The following is a 19,301-nucleotide window of genomic DNA, read 5'->3' on the forward strand; positions in this document are numbered from 1 at the left end:
CAGAGAAGAATCATAGAGTCTTACCAAATGGTGGTTGTCCCAATACTTGTACTGGTTATTGGTTTAAAGCATATCATGGGAGGTAATTCTAGCTAATGAGATGTTAGAAGAAATCTGCTGGGGTAGAGGAAAGCATATGTAGAGGATTTTCCTTAATTAAAATAAAATAGGAAACGTTCTATTTTTTTCTGTCTCTGAATATTATATAATGAGGGTATGATCCTTGGAGCTCCTGCCCACCATCTTTTGATTATGAGAGAAACTGGACCAAGATGCTGTGGATGCACAATGTAAAGATAGTAATAAGAACCTGGCAACTTGGCATCATGAAGCCACTGAACTACTCATCACCCTAACTTCTCATTTCCTACTGTGAAAAATCCATCACCCAACAAGGTAAAATTCACAGTGCCTGACATCCAAATAAAGATTACTAGGCACACAAAGAAGCAGGAAAACACAATCCTAATGGAGAACAATCTTCAAAACTGACCCCAAACTAACAGGGATGTTAAAATTACCAGATAAGGACATTAAAACAGCTCTTATAAGCGTACTGAATATGTTCAAAAGGCTAAATAGAGACATGGAAGATATAAAAAGGCCCAAGTCAAACTTCATAAAATAAAACCACCTAAGATGAAATTACCTTGGATAAGATTAACAGCAGATTGGAAATTGCAGAAGAAAAGATTAGTGAACAACTCAACAACGATTTAGAAAAGCAAACAATTCAATTTAAGAACGGGCAGAGGAGCTAAATAAACACTTTTCCAGAGAAGACATACAGATGGCCAACAGGCACATGTAAAGACGTTCGACATCACTAAGTATTAGGCAAATGCAAATCAAAACGACAATGAGGTATCTATCACCTCACGTCTGTTAAAATGGCTATTATCAGAAAGATAAGAAATAACAAGTGTTGGCAGGGATGTGGCAAAAAGGGGACCCTCATACACTGTGGGCAGGAATGTAAGCTGGTGTGGTCACTATGGAGAACAGTGTGGACATTCCGCAGAAAATTAAAAATAGACCTAACGTATGAGCCAGCTATTCTACTTATCAATACAAATTCAAAAATATATATGCATCCATATGTTTATTGCAGCATTATTTACAACAGAAAGATATGGAAACAACCTAATAAGTGCCCATAGGTGGATGAGTGGCTAAAGAAGATATGGTATACATCTACAATAGAATACTACTCGGCCATTTATTTAAAAAAAAAAAAGATGAAATCTTGTCATTTGTCATGTGGATGGACCTTGCGGGTATTATGCTAAGTTAAGTAAGTCGAACAGAGAAAGACAAATACAGTATGATATCACTTACGTGTGGAATCTAAAAATAAATAAATAAAAATAAAATAAATGAACAAATCAAACCAAATCAAAGCACAAAGATACAGAGAACTGAGTAATGGTTACTAGAGTGGAAGGGAGTTTGTGGAGGGCAAAATGGGTAAAGGGGGTCAGCTGTATGGTGACAAATGGAAACTAAACTTTTGGTGGTGAGCACACCGTAGTGTATACAGAAATCAAAATATAATGTTGTAGGGACTTTCCTGGTGGTGCAGTGGTTAAGAATCCACCTGCCAATGCAGGGGACACGGGTTCGAGCCCTGGTCCAGGAAGATCCCACATGCTGCGGAGCAACTAAGCCCGTGCACCAAAACGACTGAGCCTGCGCTCTAGAGCCCGTGAGCCACAACTACTGAAGCCCACGCACCTAGAGCCCGTGCTCCGCAACGAGAAAAGCCACCGCAGTGAGAAGCCTGCGCACCGCAACGAAGAGTAGCCCCCACTCGCCGCAACTAGAGAAAGCTCATGTGCAGCAGCGAAGACCCAACGCAGCCAAAATTAAATAAAAAAATTTACTGGGGAAAAAAAAGTATCTGTTTACTCAAAAATAACAATACCCTACGGAGTTTATAACACGTGAAAGTCAAATACACATGACAGCCACAGCACAAAGCCCAGGAGGGGGAAATGGAGGGACCGGAAGAGGACACTTTTATTATACAGACAACGACGTGACGTCACCTCAGGGCAGACCGTGGTAAGTGAAAGATGCACGCTATAAACCCTAACGCAACTAATAAAATAACAAAACAAGGGTTATACGCATACCTCGTAGATACCGTATGTTCAATTCCAGACCACCAAAATACAGCGAGTTACACACTTTTTTTTGTTTCCCAGAGCATATAAAAGTTATGTTTACACAATCTTGCAGTCTATTAAGTGGGCAATAGCATTCTGTCTAAAAAACAACGTACATACCTTAATTTTAAAATGCTTTATTACTGGGCTTCCCTGGTGGAGCAGTGGTTAAGAATCCGCCTGCCAATGCAGGGGACATGGGTTTGAGCCCTGGTCCAGGAAGATCCCACACGCCAAGGAGCAACTAAGCCTGTGCACCACAACGACTGAGCCTGTGCTCTAGAGCCCGCATGCCACAATTGCTGAGCCCGCAAGCCACAACCACTGAAGCCCACGAGCGAGCCACAACTACTGAAGCCCATGCGCCTAGAGCCCATGCCCCGCAACGAGAAGCCACCAGAATGAGAAGCCCATGCACTGCAAGAAGAGTAGCCCCACTCACCATAACTAGAGAAAGCCCACGTGCAGCAAAAAAGACCCAGTGCAGACATAAATTAATTAAATAAACAAATTAAAATGCTTTATTGCTAAAAACTGCTAACCATCATCTGTGCCTAAAGCAAGTCACAATCCTTTTACTGGTGGCTGCTGTGTGATGGGGTGGCAGTTGCCAAAGGCGGGGTGGTATGGCAAGCTTTTAACATAAGACGGCAGTGAAGTCTGGAAAGTCAACTGACTCTTCCTCCCACAAACAATTTCTCAAGCATGAAATGCCGTTTGATAGTATTTTACCCACAGTAGAACTTCTTTCCAAATTGGAGTCAATCCTCTCAAATGCTGCCGCTGCTTTATCAATGAAAATAATACTCATGTAATATTCTAAATCCTTTGTTGTCATTTCAATAATCTTCACAGCATCTTCACCAGGAATAGACTGACTCTCAAGAAACCACTTTCTTTGCCCATCAGTAAGAAGCAACTCCTTACCTGCTCAAGTTTTACCACGAGATTGCAGCATTTTAGTCAACCTTCAGGTTCCACTTCTGATTCTAATTCTCTTGCTGTTTCCACCCCATCTGCAGTTACTTCCCCCACTGAAGTCCTAAACCCCTCAAAGTCACCCATGAGGGCTGGAATCAACTTCTTCCAAACTCCTGTTAATGCTGAGATGTTGACCTCTTCCCACGAATCATAAATAGTCTTAATGGCATCTAGAATGGTGAGTCCATTCCAGAAGGTCTTCAAGTGACTTTGCCCAGATCCATCAGAGGAATCACTATCTCTGGCAGCTACAGCCTTACGAAATGTATTTTCTTAAATAATAAGACTTGAAAGTCAGAATTACTCTTTGATCCATGAGCTGCAGAATGGATGTGTTCACAGGCATGAAAACAACATAAATCTCATTGTACGTCTCCACCAGAGCTCTTGGGTGATCAGGTGCACTGCCAATGAGCAGTAGTATTTTGAAAGGAATCTTTTTTTCTGAGCAGTAGGTGTCAACAGTGGGCTTAAAATATTCAGTAAACCATGTTGCAAACAGATGTACTGTCATCCAGGCTTTGTTGCCCCACTTACAGAGCACACGCAGAGTAGATTTGACATAATTCTTAAGGGCCTTAGTATTTTTTGGAATGGTATATGAGCATTAGCTTCAGCTTAAAGTCACCAGTTGCACTAGCCCCTAACAAGAGAGTCAGCCTGTCCTTTGAAGCTTTGAAGTCAGATACTGACTTCTCCTCTCTAGCTATGAAAGTCCTTGATGGTGTCTTCTTCCAATACAAGGCTGTTTTGTCTACATTGAAAATCTGCTGTTTGCTGTAGCCACCTTCATTATAATTATCATATCTAGATCTTCTGGGTGACCTACAGCTTCTACATTAGCACTTGCACCTTTATATTTCCTCAAACCTCATGAACCAACCTCTGCTAGCTCCCAGGTGTTTTTCTGCAGTTTTACCATCTCTCTTAGTCTTTATAGATTTCAAGAGAAGTAGGGCCTTGCTCTGGATTAGGCTTTGGCTTCAGGGAATGTTGTGGCTGGTTTGACCTTCTGTACAGAACACTAAAACTTTCTCCATAACTGCAATAAGGCGGTGTTGCTTTCTTGTCGTTTGTGTCTTCACTGGAGAAGCACTTTTAATTTCTTTTAAGAACTTTCCTTTGCATTCACAGCTTGGCTAAACTGTTTGACACAAGAGGCCTAGTTTTCAGCCTATCTCAGCCTTCCACATGCCTTCCTCACTCAGCTTCATCATTTCTAGCTCTTGATTTAAAGTAAGAGACATTGAGTCTTCCTTTCACTTGAACACTTAAAGACCACTGTAGGGTTATTAATTGGCCTAATTTCAATACTGTTGTGTCTCAGGGAATAGGGAGGCCTGAGGAGAGGAAGAAAGACAGGGGAACAGCCAGTGGATGGGGCAGTCAGAACACACAGAACATTTATGGATTCAGTTCGCTGTCTTACGTGGGCATAGTCTGTAGCACCCCAAAACAATTACAATAGCATCATCAAAGGTTACCAATCACAGATCACCATAACAAATATAATAATACTGAAAAACTTTGAAATACTGTGAGAATTACCAAAATGTGACACAGGGTCATGAAGTGAGCAAATGCTGTTGGGAAAAAATGGCAGTGATAGACTTACTTGATGCAGAGTTGCCACAAACCTTCAATTTGTAAAAAACCAGAATACCTGCAAGGTGCAATAAAATAAGGTATGCCTGTATAGGTAATAATCCAGCAAAGGAGATAAAATGGAATCATAAAAAACTTCAATCCAAAGGAATGCAGGAAAAAGGAAACAAAGAACAGATAGACACAAATGGGGGTGGAGGGGCTTAATCACATTAAGTGTATGTAGCCTAAGTACTACAAATAAAAAAGCAGAGACTGCCAGGTTAGATTTTTTAAAAACCTGCTGCCTGTAAGAAACACCCATTAAGTATAAAAATATAATAGGGTAAAATAAAAGGATGGAATGATATACCATATTTATACTAGTCAAAAGAAAGTTAGAATGGATATATTAGTATCAGACAAAGTAGATTTCAGAGTCAAATACAGGATTTTTCTGTTACAGTCAAAAGTGTCCTTATTGGAAGGGTAAGTTGGGACGAAGTGAGAGAGTGGCATGGACATATATACACTACCAAATGTAAAACAGATGGCTAGTGGGAAGCAGCCGCACAGCACAGGGAGATCAGGTCGGTGCTCTGTGACCACCTAGAGGGGTGGGATAGGGAGGGTGGGAGGGAGACACAAGAGGGAGGAGATATGGGGATATATGTATATGTATAGCTGATTCACTTTGTTATAAAGCAGAAACTAACACACCATTGTAAAGCATTTATACTCCAATAAAGATGTTAAAAAAAAGTGTCCTTATCAATATCTCTCCTCTGTTCAAAGTTAAAAGTTATTTTATATAACCACTAGAACACCTATCACAGCCTCCCTATGATGTGGAATAATTCATTGTTGTAAACTAACAAGCAAACACTATAGTTATACAGACAGAAATATGTTGAAATTGAGACACAATCCAATCTCATTTCTGTGCAAAAGAAGGGTTAAAACAGCATTCCTGATACTACTATCCTTAGAAAGGCCTGCTTACATAGGTGGCATCTAGGAAGTTGGCTTTTGGAGGGCTCCCAGGGTGGCCTACGTGATAAGGGCAGTTTACTGTGCCTAGATTATCTGTGCAAACAATATGGCTTTCCTTCTGGTACATGCTGGGCAGAGGGTGCCTACATGACTAGCCCCAGTAAAGACCTTGAGCTTCTCTGGCAGAAGCACCATACACATGCTGCCCTATCTGTACTGCTGGAGGAAGAGGGAGCTCTGCATGCCCCTCATGGGGGGAAGCGCCTAAAGACGCCTGCACATGGGGTCTTCCAGACTTCATCAAGGTCTTTCTCCATTAAGATCTTTTCATTGGGCTTCTCCCCTGGTGGCACAGTGGTTGAGAATCTGCCTGCCACTGCAGGGGACACGGGTTCGAGCCCTGGTCCAGGAAGATCCCACATGCCACGGAGCAACTAAGCCCGTGCGTCACAGCTACTCAGCCTGCACTCTAGAGCCCGCGCGCCACAGCTACTGAGCCCATGCGCGTAGAGACCGTGCGCCACAACAAGAGAAGCCAAGCCACCTTAATGAAGAGTAGCCCCCACTTGCCACAACTAGAGAAAAACCCGTCCACAGCACGGAGACCCAACGCAGCCAAAAAATTAAAAAAAGAAAAAAGAAGAAAAAATATGGGGTTGTGGCAGATGATGAAGGTGAAGAAAGCATGAGAAATTATCAATCTAAGTGGAGAGATGTTATAAGTAATGTTTTAATGTTTTATTTATAGAGTAAGGCTGAGCATTTGATTCAGAACTAGTTAAATAATGGAAATATGTGTTGGAGGTTTATAGGATATTTCTTTGGGGGGCAATGAGTGAAGTGCCGGAAAGAGGGGCGTTAGGTACATAAATGGTCAAACATCTGTAGAATTCAGGATTAAAGTATTCCCTTGGTAATATTCAAATTATCTAGATTTCCAAGATGTTGGTAGCACCCCCAGGGCTCCAAAGAGGAAATTAAAAGAGAAACGCCATTACCTTTCCTGAAATACAGGTTGTAGTTTAGCATATTCTTCCATCTAGCACAAGATAAATAAAGTTCCCTGTGGAAAAACTGAAAAACAAGCTGTGGGAAATTCCAGAAAAACTGAACTGCTTGATAATGCATGCCATTTAACAATGGAGGAAATATATTAAATGTCTTAGTTTTAAAATAGAAATAATATTTCCTGATCACGGGGTGGGGACCTGTCAACCTCGGCCCCACGGGAGCTGGGTCCTGCCTGTGCAGTGCAGGTGGCTTGCAGCGCCACTAGGTGCCAGTAGCACGCTCCCCTCCACTGGACCACAGCACTCAGTATTGCCCTTCACTGGCAAACTGCACTCATGCATACATTTATCCCATAAATGACTCCCTTGTGTTCCAGGTACTTTGTCAGGCACTAGAGATAAAATGACAAACCAACACATACAGTATTCATGCCCTCATGACGCCTACAGCCCTAGTGGGGGGACCAAAGGTAATTAAATACTCACAGAAACAACGTAAACTTACAAATGTTGCTAAGTGACATAAAGGAGAGATACATATTCCAATGACGATGTATATTAAGGACACGTGCTCAAATATTTCTTATTTAAAGATGTAGACAATCCAAAAGTTTAGAGTACTGCAAACCCCCATCTGAGCTTTGTATCTTGTTCTTTTCCATCATTAAAAGATTGAAAGGTCCAATGCTAACTTCAGTTTATTTCAGTATCTGTCAAAGCCTTTTAAAAAAAATGATTCTCACAAAAATAGGGAGATCTAAACAAAAGTACATATTTCTATAACCATTTTTCAATCCCAACCAAAATTATCAAAAATTAGCCAGTAGATTTTCACCTTCCAAAGTAAAAAAATATTAATTTTTAACAAAGGGGTTTAAAACATCCTTCAACTCTTTAGAATATTTTAATCAGGAAGTTCTGTGTCCAGGATCTTTTGGCAAAACCAATGTGAGAGTATCGTTGTTGTCTGATTACAAACTTTCACTGTTTCTGGCAATAAACTCCCAATAGAAATAGTTCCAAACATCTGTTTTCAAAACGCTCGACCCTCAGCACATGTTTCTGTGCAAAGTCATTACATTCTTATTGTTGAAACACCACCTTTATCTTGAAGAGGCAGATGAGGTGTTTATTTTCTTTGAAAGCAGAGGCAGATACAATACATTCAGCCACATGTCATCCTAATAACGGTCAACAAATTTTTAACATCTGTTTTTTGGTAAAATAAAAGCCTGTTCTAAGTTCAACAGCACTTTTACACACTTTGCCCCTGGGGAACCTTTTAAGACATCAAAGATTTTTCATTTTCACCCCATCCCACCCTATCTCTTACGTAGGACTGTAAAGATTTACTCTATTTTAGAGGGGTTCTTTTGACAATTATAAATTTATAAACTTATATAAAATTAACCACACTGGTGACCTCCTTTAACACTTTGGCACTTACTTGTGACTTCTTTCTTGTAACTATGAATGATTCCATGAATGATCTTTAGGGTTATTCATTTAGGCTACAAGTATTTATTGAGGAATGACCAAAACAGAAAAAGATCCTTTTCAGAAGGGCACTATTATCTAGTGAGGAGAGACAGACAAGATTATTAAGTAGATATACACTGTGTTAGATGCTGGTAAGTATGGAGGAGAGAACAATCCAGCGGGGGTATGATGGGAGGAGGAGACTCCTGAAATTTTCAATAGGGAGCCCAGCAAAGCCCTCACAGATTAGGTAACTTCAATAAATACCTAAAGGAGATGAGGGAGGAAGCCATGCATGTAGGGAACAGGGACTGCAAAGGCCTAGAGGTGGACGGTTTTGAGGAAGACCAAGGAGATCACTGAGGCTGAAGGAAGCGAGGGAGGGGAAGGGTTACAGGGAGCGACGTCTTAGAGCACTGGGTGGGCGGGGGAGTGGTGAAGATGGCGGAGGCCCTGCCAGTCAGGAAGGACTGGCTTTTTTCCTCTTAGTGAATCGGGAAGTCACTGAAGAGTGTTAGGCAGAGAAGTGATGTAACTTGACCGACGCTACTTATCTATTTTATCAATTTATTTATCAGTGTGGCTCATTCTATGGATGAAAACCCAAGACTATCATTATTTTCTGTTACTGCTCAAATTGGTCCAGCTCTTAGGAGCTCCTTCAGGTTGGCTCCTGTGCTTTCAACGAGTCCCCATCTCTCTGAGCACTTCCTTGCTTTCTGGCACCTCATCTTGTATCTTCCCTGCACCATGAGCCACTTTTCAAGGAGCTCTGGTCCTTTTTGCTGGAGAACACTAGTTAGAAACCAAGATCTAGGCACTAGATGTGCTCAGTGCTACTGGAAGTCACTACTTCTAGGCCTTCACAGGGGGCAGAGCTAGGAGATAAATGCAGCATACTAACACATGCATACACACATACCTGTATTTCTGTATCTGTCCATATAAATATTAAAAACCTTAAGTTTATATTGATATCTACATTCTAACACCACAAAAATCATTTTAGAATTTCACTCACTCGAGTACAGCAGGTATGTGCATGTATATGCAGGGTTTTTTTTGCCTTTAGCTTTACGGGTATCCAGTCAAGACACTATTTTTCAGTTGCTTAGTTTCTTCCGTACCCCTGTCATTGTGAATTGTGTTATCCTGTTTTAGGTTCCCCCATAGCCCAGATGGCTGTAGTTGCTTATTCAGGGGTAGGTGAAACATTCTTATGGTTCTAAGAGTCAGAGCTATACAAAAAGATACATCTGAGAAGTGTCGCACCACATCCCTGCTACACGGACCCCACTCCTGTCTTCATTCCACCTGTTTCCCACCCACCTTTTAGAGACAGGTAACCAATATCTCTACTTTCTGGTTTATTCTTCCTGTGTTTCTTCTCCACAAACGTGCACATGCGTGTACACTTTCTTACATCGCATTCCTTCCTACAAAAAGTGTTGCACACCGTAAGTGGTCTTTTGCACTCTTTTATTCCACTTAAAAGTATATATTGGAAACTACTTTGTGTTAGTTCATAAAAATATTCCTCATAGTATTTTTACAGTTGCACAGTATTCCACTGTATGAACCATACCACAGTCTATTCAACCATTCTACTATGTGTGGTCAGAGGTTGTTTCCAATATTTTGCAAATTGAACAATGCTGTTAATGTTTTTGTATTATTGGAGGCATATTTTCAGGATAGAATCTCAGAAAGGTCAAAAGTGCATGTATAGTCTGTTAGGCATTTTGCCAAATTTCTCTCCAGAAGACATGTACCAATTTGCATTCCCACCAATGAGGCATAAGAGTGCCTATTTCCCCACAGCCTTACCAAAAATGGGTTGTTACAGTTCATTTTAGCCTTTGTTCATTGCCTTTCCTATAATGCTTTTCACTGTCACAAAATATTCCAAAACTACTTCTAAAGTAGTTCATGGAAGAAACAGTTCTCACTGATCTATCACAGTCACAATCTGGCCATCTAAGTATGTTCAGACTGTGGAAATTATTTATCGTGCATTATACTGTTCAAAATTTGGTAATGTAAGCCTTTAAACGTAATGTCACATTTCCAAAACAAACACTCTTAACTTGACTAATCCTGAGGTGAGGGTTACTGATCCATATAAAGTAGGTAATTTTGATCATCTGAGTAAAGCAAATGTTATAATAATTGAATAATTAAATCTAAGTCCTTGTCTCAACAATACTTTTGAAATGTTTACCTATATTAAATCTATTAAAGCCCATATAATTTCTACGGTAAAAAATTCCACTTCTAATATTCCTTTGGAAGGCCTGTTTCACTTCTCCCAAATATACCTGCCAAAAACCAAAGGGAATTTGTAGGCAGCAAAGCAATTTCACTTCATAGGGTTTGTTGCCTTTATAGATGGAAGGTAAACGTTGCATTTATTTCTCGATTCAAAATCACACGAAAATTGCAGTGAAAGCTTTGAAAGATGGCAGACTGTGTATATGATATTACTTTGGGAGAGTGCCAAAAAGACAAACCGAACTGCCAACTTTACTGCAAAGAAATATTTTAATCAATTTTTAAAATAGCAAACAGAGCTAGCTCACACTGTGGACTAAAGATGTCAAATCCTGTCTCTCTTCTTTTAAATCTTCGTCAAAGAGTTTTGTCTTAAAGAGTAAGATGCGTCATTATAGTAATACCCATTTCTAAGAATTTTAATTTCTGATTTAAATGTAAGATATTTATTTTAAAGATCTGCATTTATTGCACAACTTAACATACTATATTCTAGTGGTCTGCACAAACTACTCTTGGATATAAATTAACAGTTTCCTATTTTAAGGGTTTTTACATCATAGTAATCATTTAATAAATCTTGGAAGTGAACCTTTATGTTGACGCAGTAAATGTTATAAAGCTGTTGTTTAAATATGTGTTTCTTCTACTTACTTCTGTGCTCCCTGAGACAACAGCTCTGTCCACGTTCACTAACAACGGTTCTTCCACCTGGCACAGCCTCAGTGACCATTCCACACAACGGTGATGAGCCCAACAAGTGCCTAAAATGGTTAAAGTGAAATGAAGCAACTGAATAAACATTAAACGTATTAACGCTAATAAGTGAAGATGAAAATCCCCCAAATCAATTCAAATGTGTGAATACACAATGGCAGTGGATATTTGTGATACCGCTAAAGCAGCCCTCCTCGAAATGTATCATCTAGGAACTTGTTATAAATGCAAATATCGGACCACAACCAAGACCTACTGAATCAAAAACTCTTGCCAGGGCTTCTCTGGTGGTGCAGTGGTTGAGAGTCCGCCTGCCGATGCAGCGGACACGGGTTCGTGCCCCGGTCCGGGAAGATCCCACATGCCGCGGAGCGGCTGGGCCACTCAGCAGTGAGAGGCCCACGTACAGCCAAAAAAAAAAAAAAAAAAATTCTTGCCATGGTGCCCAGAAATCAATGTGTCAACAAGCCCTCCAAGGGATTCTGATGCACAATGAATTAGTGGTTATTCCTTCAACAGAGAAATTAGTTTCTAGTCATTTTATTTAACCGTTACTGTATTTTATTTGGTGTATTTACATAAAACATAAAGGAAAATTACTTAATACTTCGTTTCTGACAAATAAGCTACATACACACCTCTATTCCACTGCACCCCACACCAAGAGCCCACATCAATCGTCAGTTACAGCTCAGTCTTTAAACTCTCTCTCACAGAGCACTTGAACAATTACACGCAGTTCTTCACTCAAAACCCCAACAGCACCAAATCATGAGTATGGATTACTATACTGCGTTACAGGACATTCACAGGGCTTAGATCTATTACCCTTCACCCCTACTTCAAGTAGGCCCAGACTGCCGTGTTTCCCAGGTTTTCATAGATCCCTTCAAACTTTCTCTCTCCGCAACTGTCAGATCTCCATGGCACTGCTGCCCACACAAGTGTAAATGCAAACATTTATAAAAGCATCCAGCCCAGTGATGGCCCTGTGCAGATGCTAAATAAGTTAGGTAAACATAATCAGACAATTTATTTTACCTAAGCAGGTATACTTAACAATGACGTTTTTCCAATGTGATAATTATTTCTAGATGAACGGTATTTACTATTAAGTTGATAATTTGCTAAAGTGAAAATGCTTACAGAATCAAAAGGTAGTTATTAATGAAGACTGGCTCATACCTGTAGGGTCAAATAAGGCTTGGACATCAATGGCATCTGGAAGGCCAACCAGACTGAGTTCATCCCATAATTTACCAGCCTGATCATCTGAAGCAGTCTGAGTGCTTACACTTACACAAGATACTATATTCTGCTGAGGAGACCGTTCCCTGGAAAATAAAATAAAACAAAATAGATGTGAAAGTGATAACAAGTAGAAAACTGTTTCCTTTTATAACGACTTAAATATAATGTATTGCCTAATTAATTTTACTTAGGCATAAACTAACATAAAACAACTTTTAGAATATGTTATTATTCATAGTATAGATATAAAACTGGATAGCTATATTATATCATGTAAGCAACTAAAAAAAAAAAAGTCTCCAAATCCATAAGGAAGTGTTACAAATTACAGTTGCAGACTTATTTTGCCATTTTATATATATTTATTTTAATTGACACTCTAATAGTCTAGTCAGGAACATATTTTATCACATAAAATGAATATTCCCTTTGGCCTTACTTAAATGCTTAAAAAACAACTTGATCAAATCAGATATTTCTAATTTGCTTTATAATCAGTGAGGACTACCACAACAGAGCTGGCAGTTAATTTTACGGACAGCAAGGTTACTTCCCAGGGGAAATGAAGACCCACTAGAAGTGTGAAGAGGGAGGCAGTGGGAGTGAAATGTGAGCCCTGGAGCTTCCTTGCGGTCCCCTCAGTAATCTCGACAGCTGGCCTGTGGCATGATGCTGCAGGTATCCTCTGCTAAGACTTTACCTCACAAACCAGAAGTAAAAAGCAAAAACAAAAGAGCTACTAGTGACCTGGGAATAAGGAAAAAACTGTAACAGCCAAAAGTACAGTATAAAAATGAACACTGAGTAAGTGTTCACTGAATAACATATGGGAGATTTCAAACTTTGAAAGCCCTAAAACTTCATATATGAATTGAGATCAAGAAGTAAACAATGACTATTATTGTGACTAACATTAAACAAGGGAAATCAGATGGCCGGCACTAAGACTTTAATCTTCTCCTGATATCATAGTATTTAACCTGATCATAATTCTGGATTAAATCACTATTGAATATAGATCATAACTCACTGCACTGCTGTATGCTGGATATATATCATGATTCCTATTAAGAGAAAATCAGCACAATGACCAGGGTACTAAACTTTTTTATACCTGGAATCATTGAAAGAAAAAAAGTATTAACATATTTCAATAAGTACATTTAAATATCAAACCATATAAAAAATAACCAGTATTTTTTATGTTCAGCAGTAGAAACGCATAGACTTTTTTCTTTTAAAGTTTACCATGCTAACTTCAAATTCTTGTTTTTATAAAATTTGTCCACAGTGAAATAAGAACAAACCTTCCAGTAAATATAATCTCCATTCCTACAAATACATCTTCATTACTAACTTGCTAATTTATTAGGAGGAAAAAAAGATTAACAGTTCATCAATGAAGACGAATGCATTGTTTTAACATATTTTCTTTATACCCGTAATTTGATGGCGGGACAGGTATAAAAACCCATGGAATGACTAACCAGTCTATTACTAAGCAGTTCCCAAGCAGCAGGTTAGTCAAATTTCACCTTGAGGTTTTACAACCAGTTTGTATGCACACAACATATCAGTAAGATGCTGACGTCAACCCTAAGGGTGAGAGGAGCCCAGCTTCGGAGAGAACATGGAGAGAAGTGAGCTGAAATGTTTACATACCCCCCCCCAGTTTTAAGTCTAAAAAAAAGAGGAAATGAATCCTTGATTATATATTCTTATATTTACTGCACCATGAGGGAAAAACTATTTTAAAATCTTCCTTTTCAAATTAAAAAATTAACTAGCTATTTATCTGGTTTATAACTCATTAGCAACATATTTTGTAAATATTAAAAATCATTACCAAGCTAAAGTAACTGTTTATCCCTAAATGATTCCCAAATTTCATAAACATGCTTTATTCCTAAGGTCCATTAACTGGCTTGTTATCATCACTTAATAACTTGTTAAACTCTTAAAGACTTTCATTAAACCAAGGCTATTTTTACATAATTATTTTAGCTCATAAAGTTTTCACTAAAAATTAACTTAGCTTATAAAATAAATAAATAAATAAATGAAGTCTAACTGTGTTTCCCAGAACAGTTGTTTCTTAATTGCCATTATTCAAGGCAGAACATGAGGATATAAGATATAACCTGGTCCGGTCCAGTAAATTTACTAATGACTGATGGACATAACTTTTCTGGACTTTTTTTTTTTTTTTTTTTTTTTGCGGTACGCGGGCCCCCCACCGCTGCGCCCCTCCTGCCGCAGAGCACAGGCTCCGGACGCGCAGGCCCAGCAGCCACGGCTCACGGGCCCAGCCACTCCACAGCACGCGGGATCCTCCCGGACCGGGCACGAACCCGCGCCCCCCACACCGGCAGGCGGACCCCCAACCACCGCGCCACCAGGGAAGCCCTGGACTTTTGATATATCTTATTAGAAAGTGAGCTCCCAATTGATCACGAAAGGTAAAGCTAGCTATGGCCTTTAAAACACCAAAACTCTAAATACAATACTTCTAAATTTCCTTAAGCTGTTCCACTTTAAATTCTTTTAAAAGTGTTTTTCTTGTTACTGTTTCATTTCCTACTTCAGGTCTTCAAGGCATTGGCAGGAGTCCAAAAGAAGAAGCCAATCAAATAAGTACAACACAATGCCTTAGTACTTAACTTTGGATAAAAGCCAGACAGGCACTTGGATGATTACATCATCACCCTCAAGGGGCAAAGCTGGTTAGCCTTCCAAGCTAAATTAATTTTTACACTTTCTCATCAACCACAGAAACTTCTATTCCCTCAACTACCAGAGCCAAGTCCACATATTAAGATGGCCTTCAAATGAACCTACAACATATAAAAAAATTATTAACTCCAAAAGCAAACATATTAGACAAGAGTTTGGGGGAACTATAAGGTCCATGAATATAGACACACATATATAGTTATACAAACAGTAAATTCTTTTTTTTTAAATTATAGTTGATTTACAATATTATATTAGTTTCAGGTGTACAACATATGTAAATTCTTTCATTTAAAAAAGAGCATCTTCTTTGACTTTAGAAAGGGCATTCTCAGCACATGATTATTTAGAAGGAAAGAAAGTTAACACTGTATTGTAAGAGTTTACAGGACAATTCAACATTCTCTGAACCATAAAAACAAACAAATAAATGACACATATAGGTAAAACCACTTTGGTTTTGCTATTCTTTTATGTTACACTCTTACAAACTATTTAAAACTTATCTAGGAAAAGGAAAGAAAGATCTCATTGATTTTCTCAAATTTTCATTCCATATATAGATAAATTCCATGAATCCCCTCTAGCCTTCCTTACATTATGTTCTTTAAAGCTTTCTTCTTTTTTGTTAATACACAACTAGCGTAAACTTTTTTTTAAATAAGAAAGAAATTTTGAGAAAATGAGTGTCTGCTGGGTTAATGGTGAGTCATAAAGCATCGTATGAATGTTGGAAACATAAAAAATTGTTCAGTAACAATCCCATTTGTATATTCATAAACATCGCAATGTAAATAAACTATATATAGTCTTACTGCGTTAGAACCACTTAAATTCAAAATTGCTTACTTTCTCTGTCCTCTTTGTTTTCGTGGTGTTGAGTTTTGTATTTTCTCACAAGTTCCACTGCTGTTGTCATCAACGTCCTTCTTGTTAGAAGGCTGGTTTTTCCATGGCAAAATAAATCCAGGCGTTACTCTAAATTGTTTTAAGTCTCCTTGTCCTAAGGAGCTTTTTTCACCACAGTAACAAAAAGCGCAGAGCTGTTCACTGGTAGAAATGAAAAGTATGGAAGACAGAGAGGAGAAGTAGTTTTATTTAACTATTTCAAGTTCCAGACAATTGCAGATACTTGTGCTTTAAAATTAAATATTATGTCTTTAGTGCAAGCTAAGCATTTAAATATATCTATACTGTAAGAACAATTAAGTTCAATAAAAATTATACATTTGCAATTCTACTTTTCTGTAGCATGATTTTTTTAAAGTAGTATATACCAAATCAAAAAATTATAGTTTGTGCTTAGAAAAACAATTTTCTTTTAAACCTGATTTAAAAATCTCAAAGTATTAAAAAGGAATAAAGAAAGTAAAAAATTAAGGTTGGGGAAGAAGGTACAGTTTAATGGCCACTCAATTATATCCCAGCTATGTAAAACAAGTGGTGACCAAGTTTTACTTAACTACTTGATGGAACATTCTTTATGCATAATATATATACCATACACACAGAGATATAAAAAAATAAATTTAAGTGGGTTAAGCAGTTAGTGATGAGGGACAGGGGAATGGACAGAAAGGGTTTAAGAGGAGTGGGAAAGGGATGAATAGGCAAAGCAGGATTTTTAGAGCAGTGAAACTACTTCATATGCTATACTGTAGTTAATGGCAGATACCTGGCATGACACATTTATCAAAACTCATAGAACTATATGTAACACAAAGAATGAATGTAAACTATGAACTTTAATTAATAATAATGTATCAATACTGGTTTCTCAGTTGTAACAAATGTATCACACTAATGAAAGATGCTAATATTAGGGGAAACTGAGGCAGGGAAAGGTTGGGGAGGGGGAACTCTGTGTACCATCTGCTTAATTTTTCTGTAAACCTGAAGTTGTTCTAAACAATAAAATCTATAATTTTTTTTTAAAAAAGAAACTATTTAAAAAGTTAAAGGACAGGGCTTCCCTGGCGCAGTGGTTGAGAGTCCGCCTGCCGATGCAGGGGACACGGGTTCGTGCCCTGGTCCAGGAAGATCCCACATGCCGTGGAGCAGCTAGGCCCGTGAGCCATGGCCGCTGAGCCTGCGCGTCCGGAGCCTGTGCTCCGCAACGGGAGAGGCCACAGCAGTGAGAGGCCCACGTACAGCAGCAAAAAAAAAAAAAAAGGTTAAAGGACAAAAACCAATATATACTTTTGGAATACATGCTTAATAAGGGATCTTAGAAAAAACCGAATTAAAAGAACTGCTCCTCTTGGATATATCTTCTCTTCTCAACACATTTATGGCTGCTGTACTCAAATCTTTCTTCTCAAGCATTAAAGTTCCCACCATCACCTCTGTAGTATCTACCTCAGGAACTTTCATAATGTCTTACATTAACAGGTGATAGAAATAATCTTTTCAGGTAATGTTTAACTCAAGTTAAATTCATATTGGACCTCTCTCAACTAATTACCTTTGTTTATAAAAGTCACCTATTTAAGTTTTTCCAATATTACGTATTTCAATTTCATGATAAACTGTGCTGTCCATTGATACTGACACACACACACACGCGCGCGCGCGCGATTAAATGTGGTCTACTTGCAGAAAAATAAAGTCAAATAGGGGAAAAAATGTTTTTCTTCTTGCCTAAAGCATACTATCCACCAATATCCTTTGCCAGTATCTTATTAATTTTTTTAAATTTTCTTATTTATAATTTTCTCTCAGCTATTAAACTTACATTTCTTTCAGCATACCCTGTTTCTAGTTTGTTTCTTCCCCTAGAAACATTACCTATAAGGAGCAACAATCAGATGGACAGCAACTTTATGAACAACACTGATTAGGAAATGGAGAAATACGTTTAAAGTACTGACAAAAAATATCTTAACCTTCAATTTTATATCCAAAACCATAACTCAAATGTAAAGGTATAATAAAATTATTCCCAGGTTTCTATAAGACCTGAGAAATTTCACCACACAACAGACCCACAATGTAAATATTTTTAGAGAAATATTCAAATTATTAAAGAATTAGGAAATGTGACAAGGGAAGTAGGAAATAAAGACTGTCAAAGGAGCTTCCCTGGTGGCGCAGTGGTTGAGAGCCCGCCTGCCGATGCAGGGGACACGGCTTCGTGTCCCGGTCCGGGAAGATCCCACATGCCGCGGAGCAGCTGGGCCCGTGAGCCATGGCCGCTGAGCCTGCGCGTCCGGAGCCTGTGCTCCGCAAGGGGAGAGGTCACAACAGTGAGAGACCCGCGTACCGCGAAAAAAAAGACTCAAATATCTCAGAGTAATTTATTGTTAACTTTAAAGGGTGGCACAAAGGAAATCCCTGGCTTCCGCTTTGGATGTAGTAGAAAGTTGCAAAGAACTCTGCTCCCACCATCGCAGCAACAACTTGCCAGACAATCCACAAATTCACTTTTCTTGAACACATCAGATTACAAAAGTTGCAGAGCAAACAATTCACCTGCAGTTGAAGGAAAGGCACTTCCAAGAAGAGAGGAGACACAAGCACTTGCTTAATCTGAGGAAGAGGCCACTCCCTGGCTGTCATCCAAGCAGGCTGAAGGATTCAGTGAAAACTTTATAAATTGCTAAAAGCCAAGTGTGTAGCGGTAGGAGAGTACAGAACATCCAGGACCCGCAAACACAGGGGAATTCTAACCCCCTCACGAGCTTCTCTCCATGCACCTCCCCTGGCGCTCGTGCCCACCACTCAGGCATGGAGAAGAGTCCTGAGAATGCACCAGTCATGGTAAAAGCCTGGGCAGGAGAACAGCAGAGACATGGGAAAGACACAAAGATCTTTCTTCTTCATCTTCCCTGCGAAAGAAAAGCCTCAGACTGGTAAAAGGAGAGCAAAAGTCTCTGCCCTGCAATGGTCACGACCAGCTGCAGATGGAGGAATGAATGGGGGAGGGGATGAACCTCCACCCTGGAGGAGGAGCAAGACTAGGACCTAGACCCAGACCACGACAGGTCTCCACTAGCTGAGACAATGACGGGACCCCCGAGACCTACGGACACAGTGCTCACCTAAGAGTAAAGCTGAATCAGAACAATAAGAAACATCCTGCCAATCCACTCTATATCATTAGTGGTAATGCAAA

General features: G+C 39.2%; 1 protein-coding gene across 15 annotated transcripts in view; it reads right to left on the minus strand.

The window, feature by feature from the left end:
* Positions 1 to 19,301, minus strand: part of KMT2C (lysine methyltransferase 2C) — a 294,763-nt gene that overhangs the window by 152,556 nt on the left and 122,906 nt on the right. For all 15 annotated transcript variants that reach the window (XR_009533406.1, XM_060108762.1, XM_060108749.1 and 12 more), the window contains exons 4-6: positions 16,037 to 16,237; positions 12,389 to 12,537; positions 11,141 to 11,250 (exon numbers count right to left, since the gene is read on the minus strand). Coding sequence is in view for 14 of the 15 variants with exons in the window: in XM_060108762.1 (XP_059964745.1) it covers positions 11,141 to 11,250; positions 12,389 to 12,537; positions 16,037 to 16,237 (460 nt within the window). In the remaining variant the exon portion in view is untranslated. The remainder of the gene's footprint in view (positions 1 to 11,140; positions 11,251 to 12,388; positions 12,538 to 16,036; positions 16,238 to 19,301) is intronic.

The sequence above is a fragment of the Mesoplodon densirostris genome, chromosome 9, assembly GCF_025265405.1.
Source record: "Mesoplodon densirostris isolate mMesDen1 chromosome 9, mMesDen1 primary haplotype, whole genome shotgun sequence".
NCBI classification, from domain to species: Eukaryota; Metazoa; Chordata; class Mammalia; order Artiodactyla; family Ziphiidae; genus Mesoplodon; species Mesoplodon densirostris.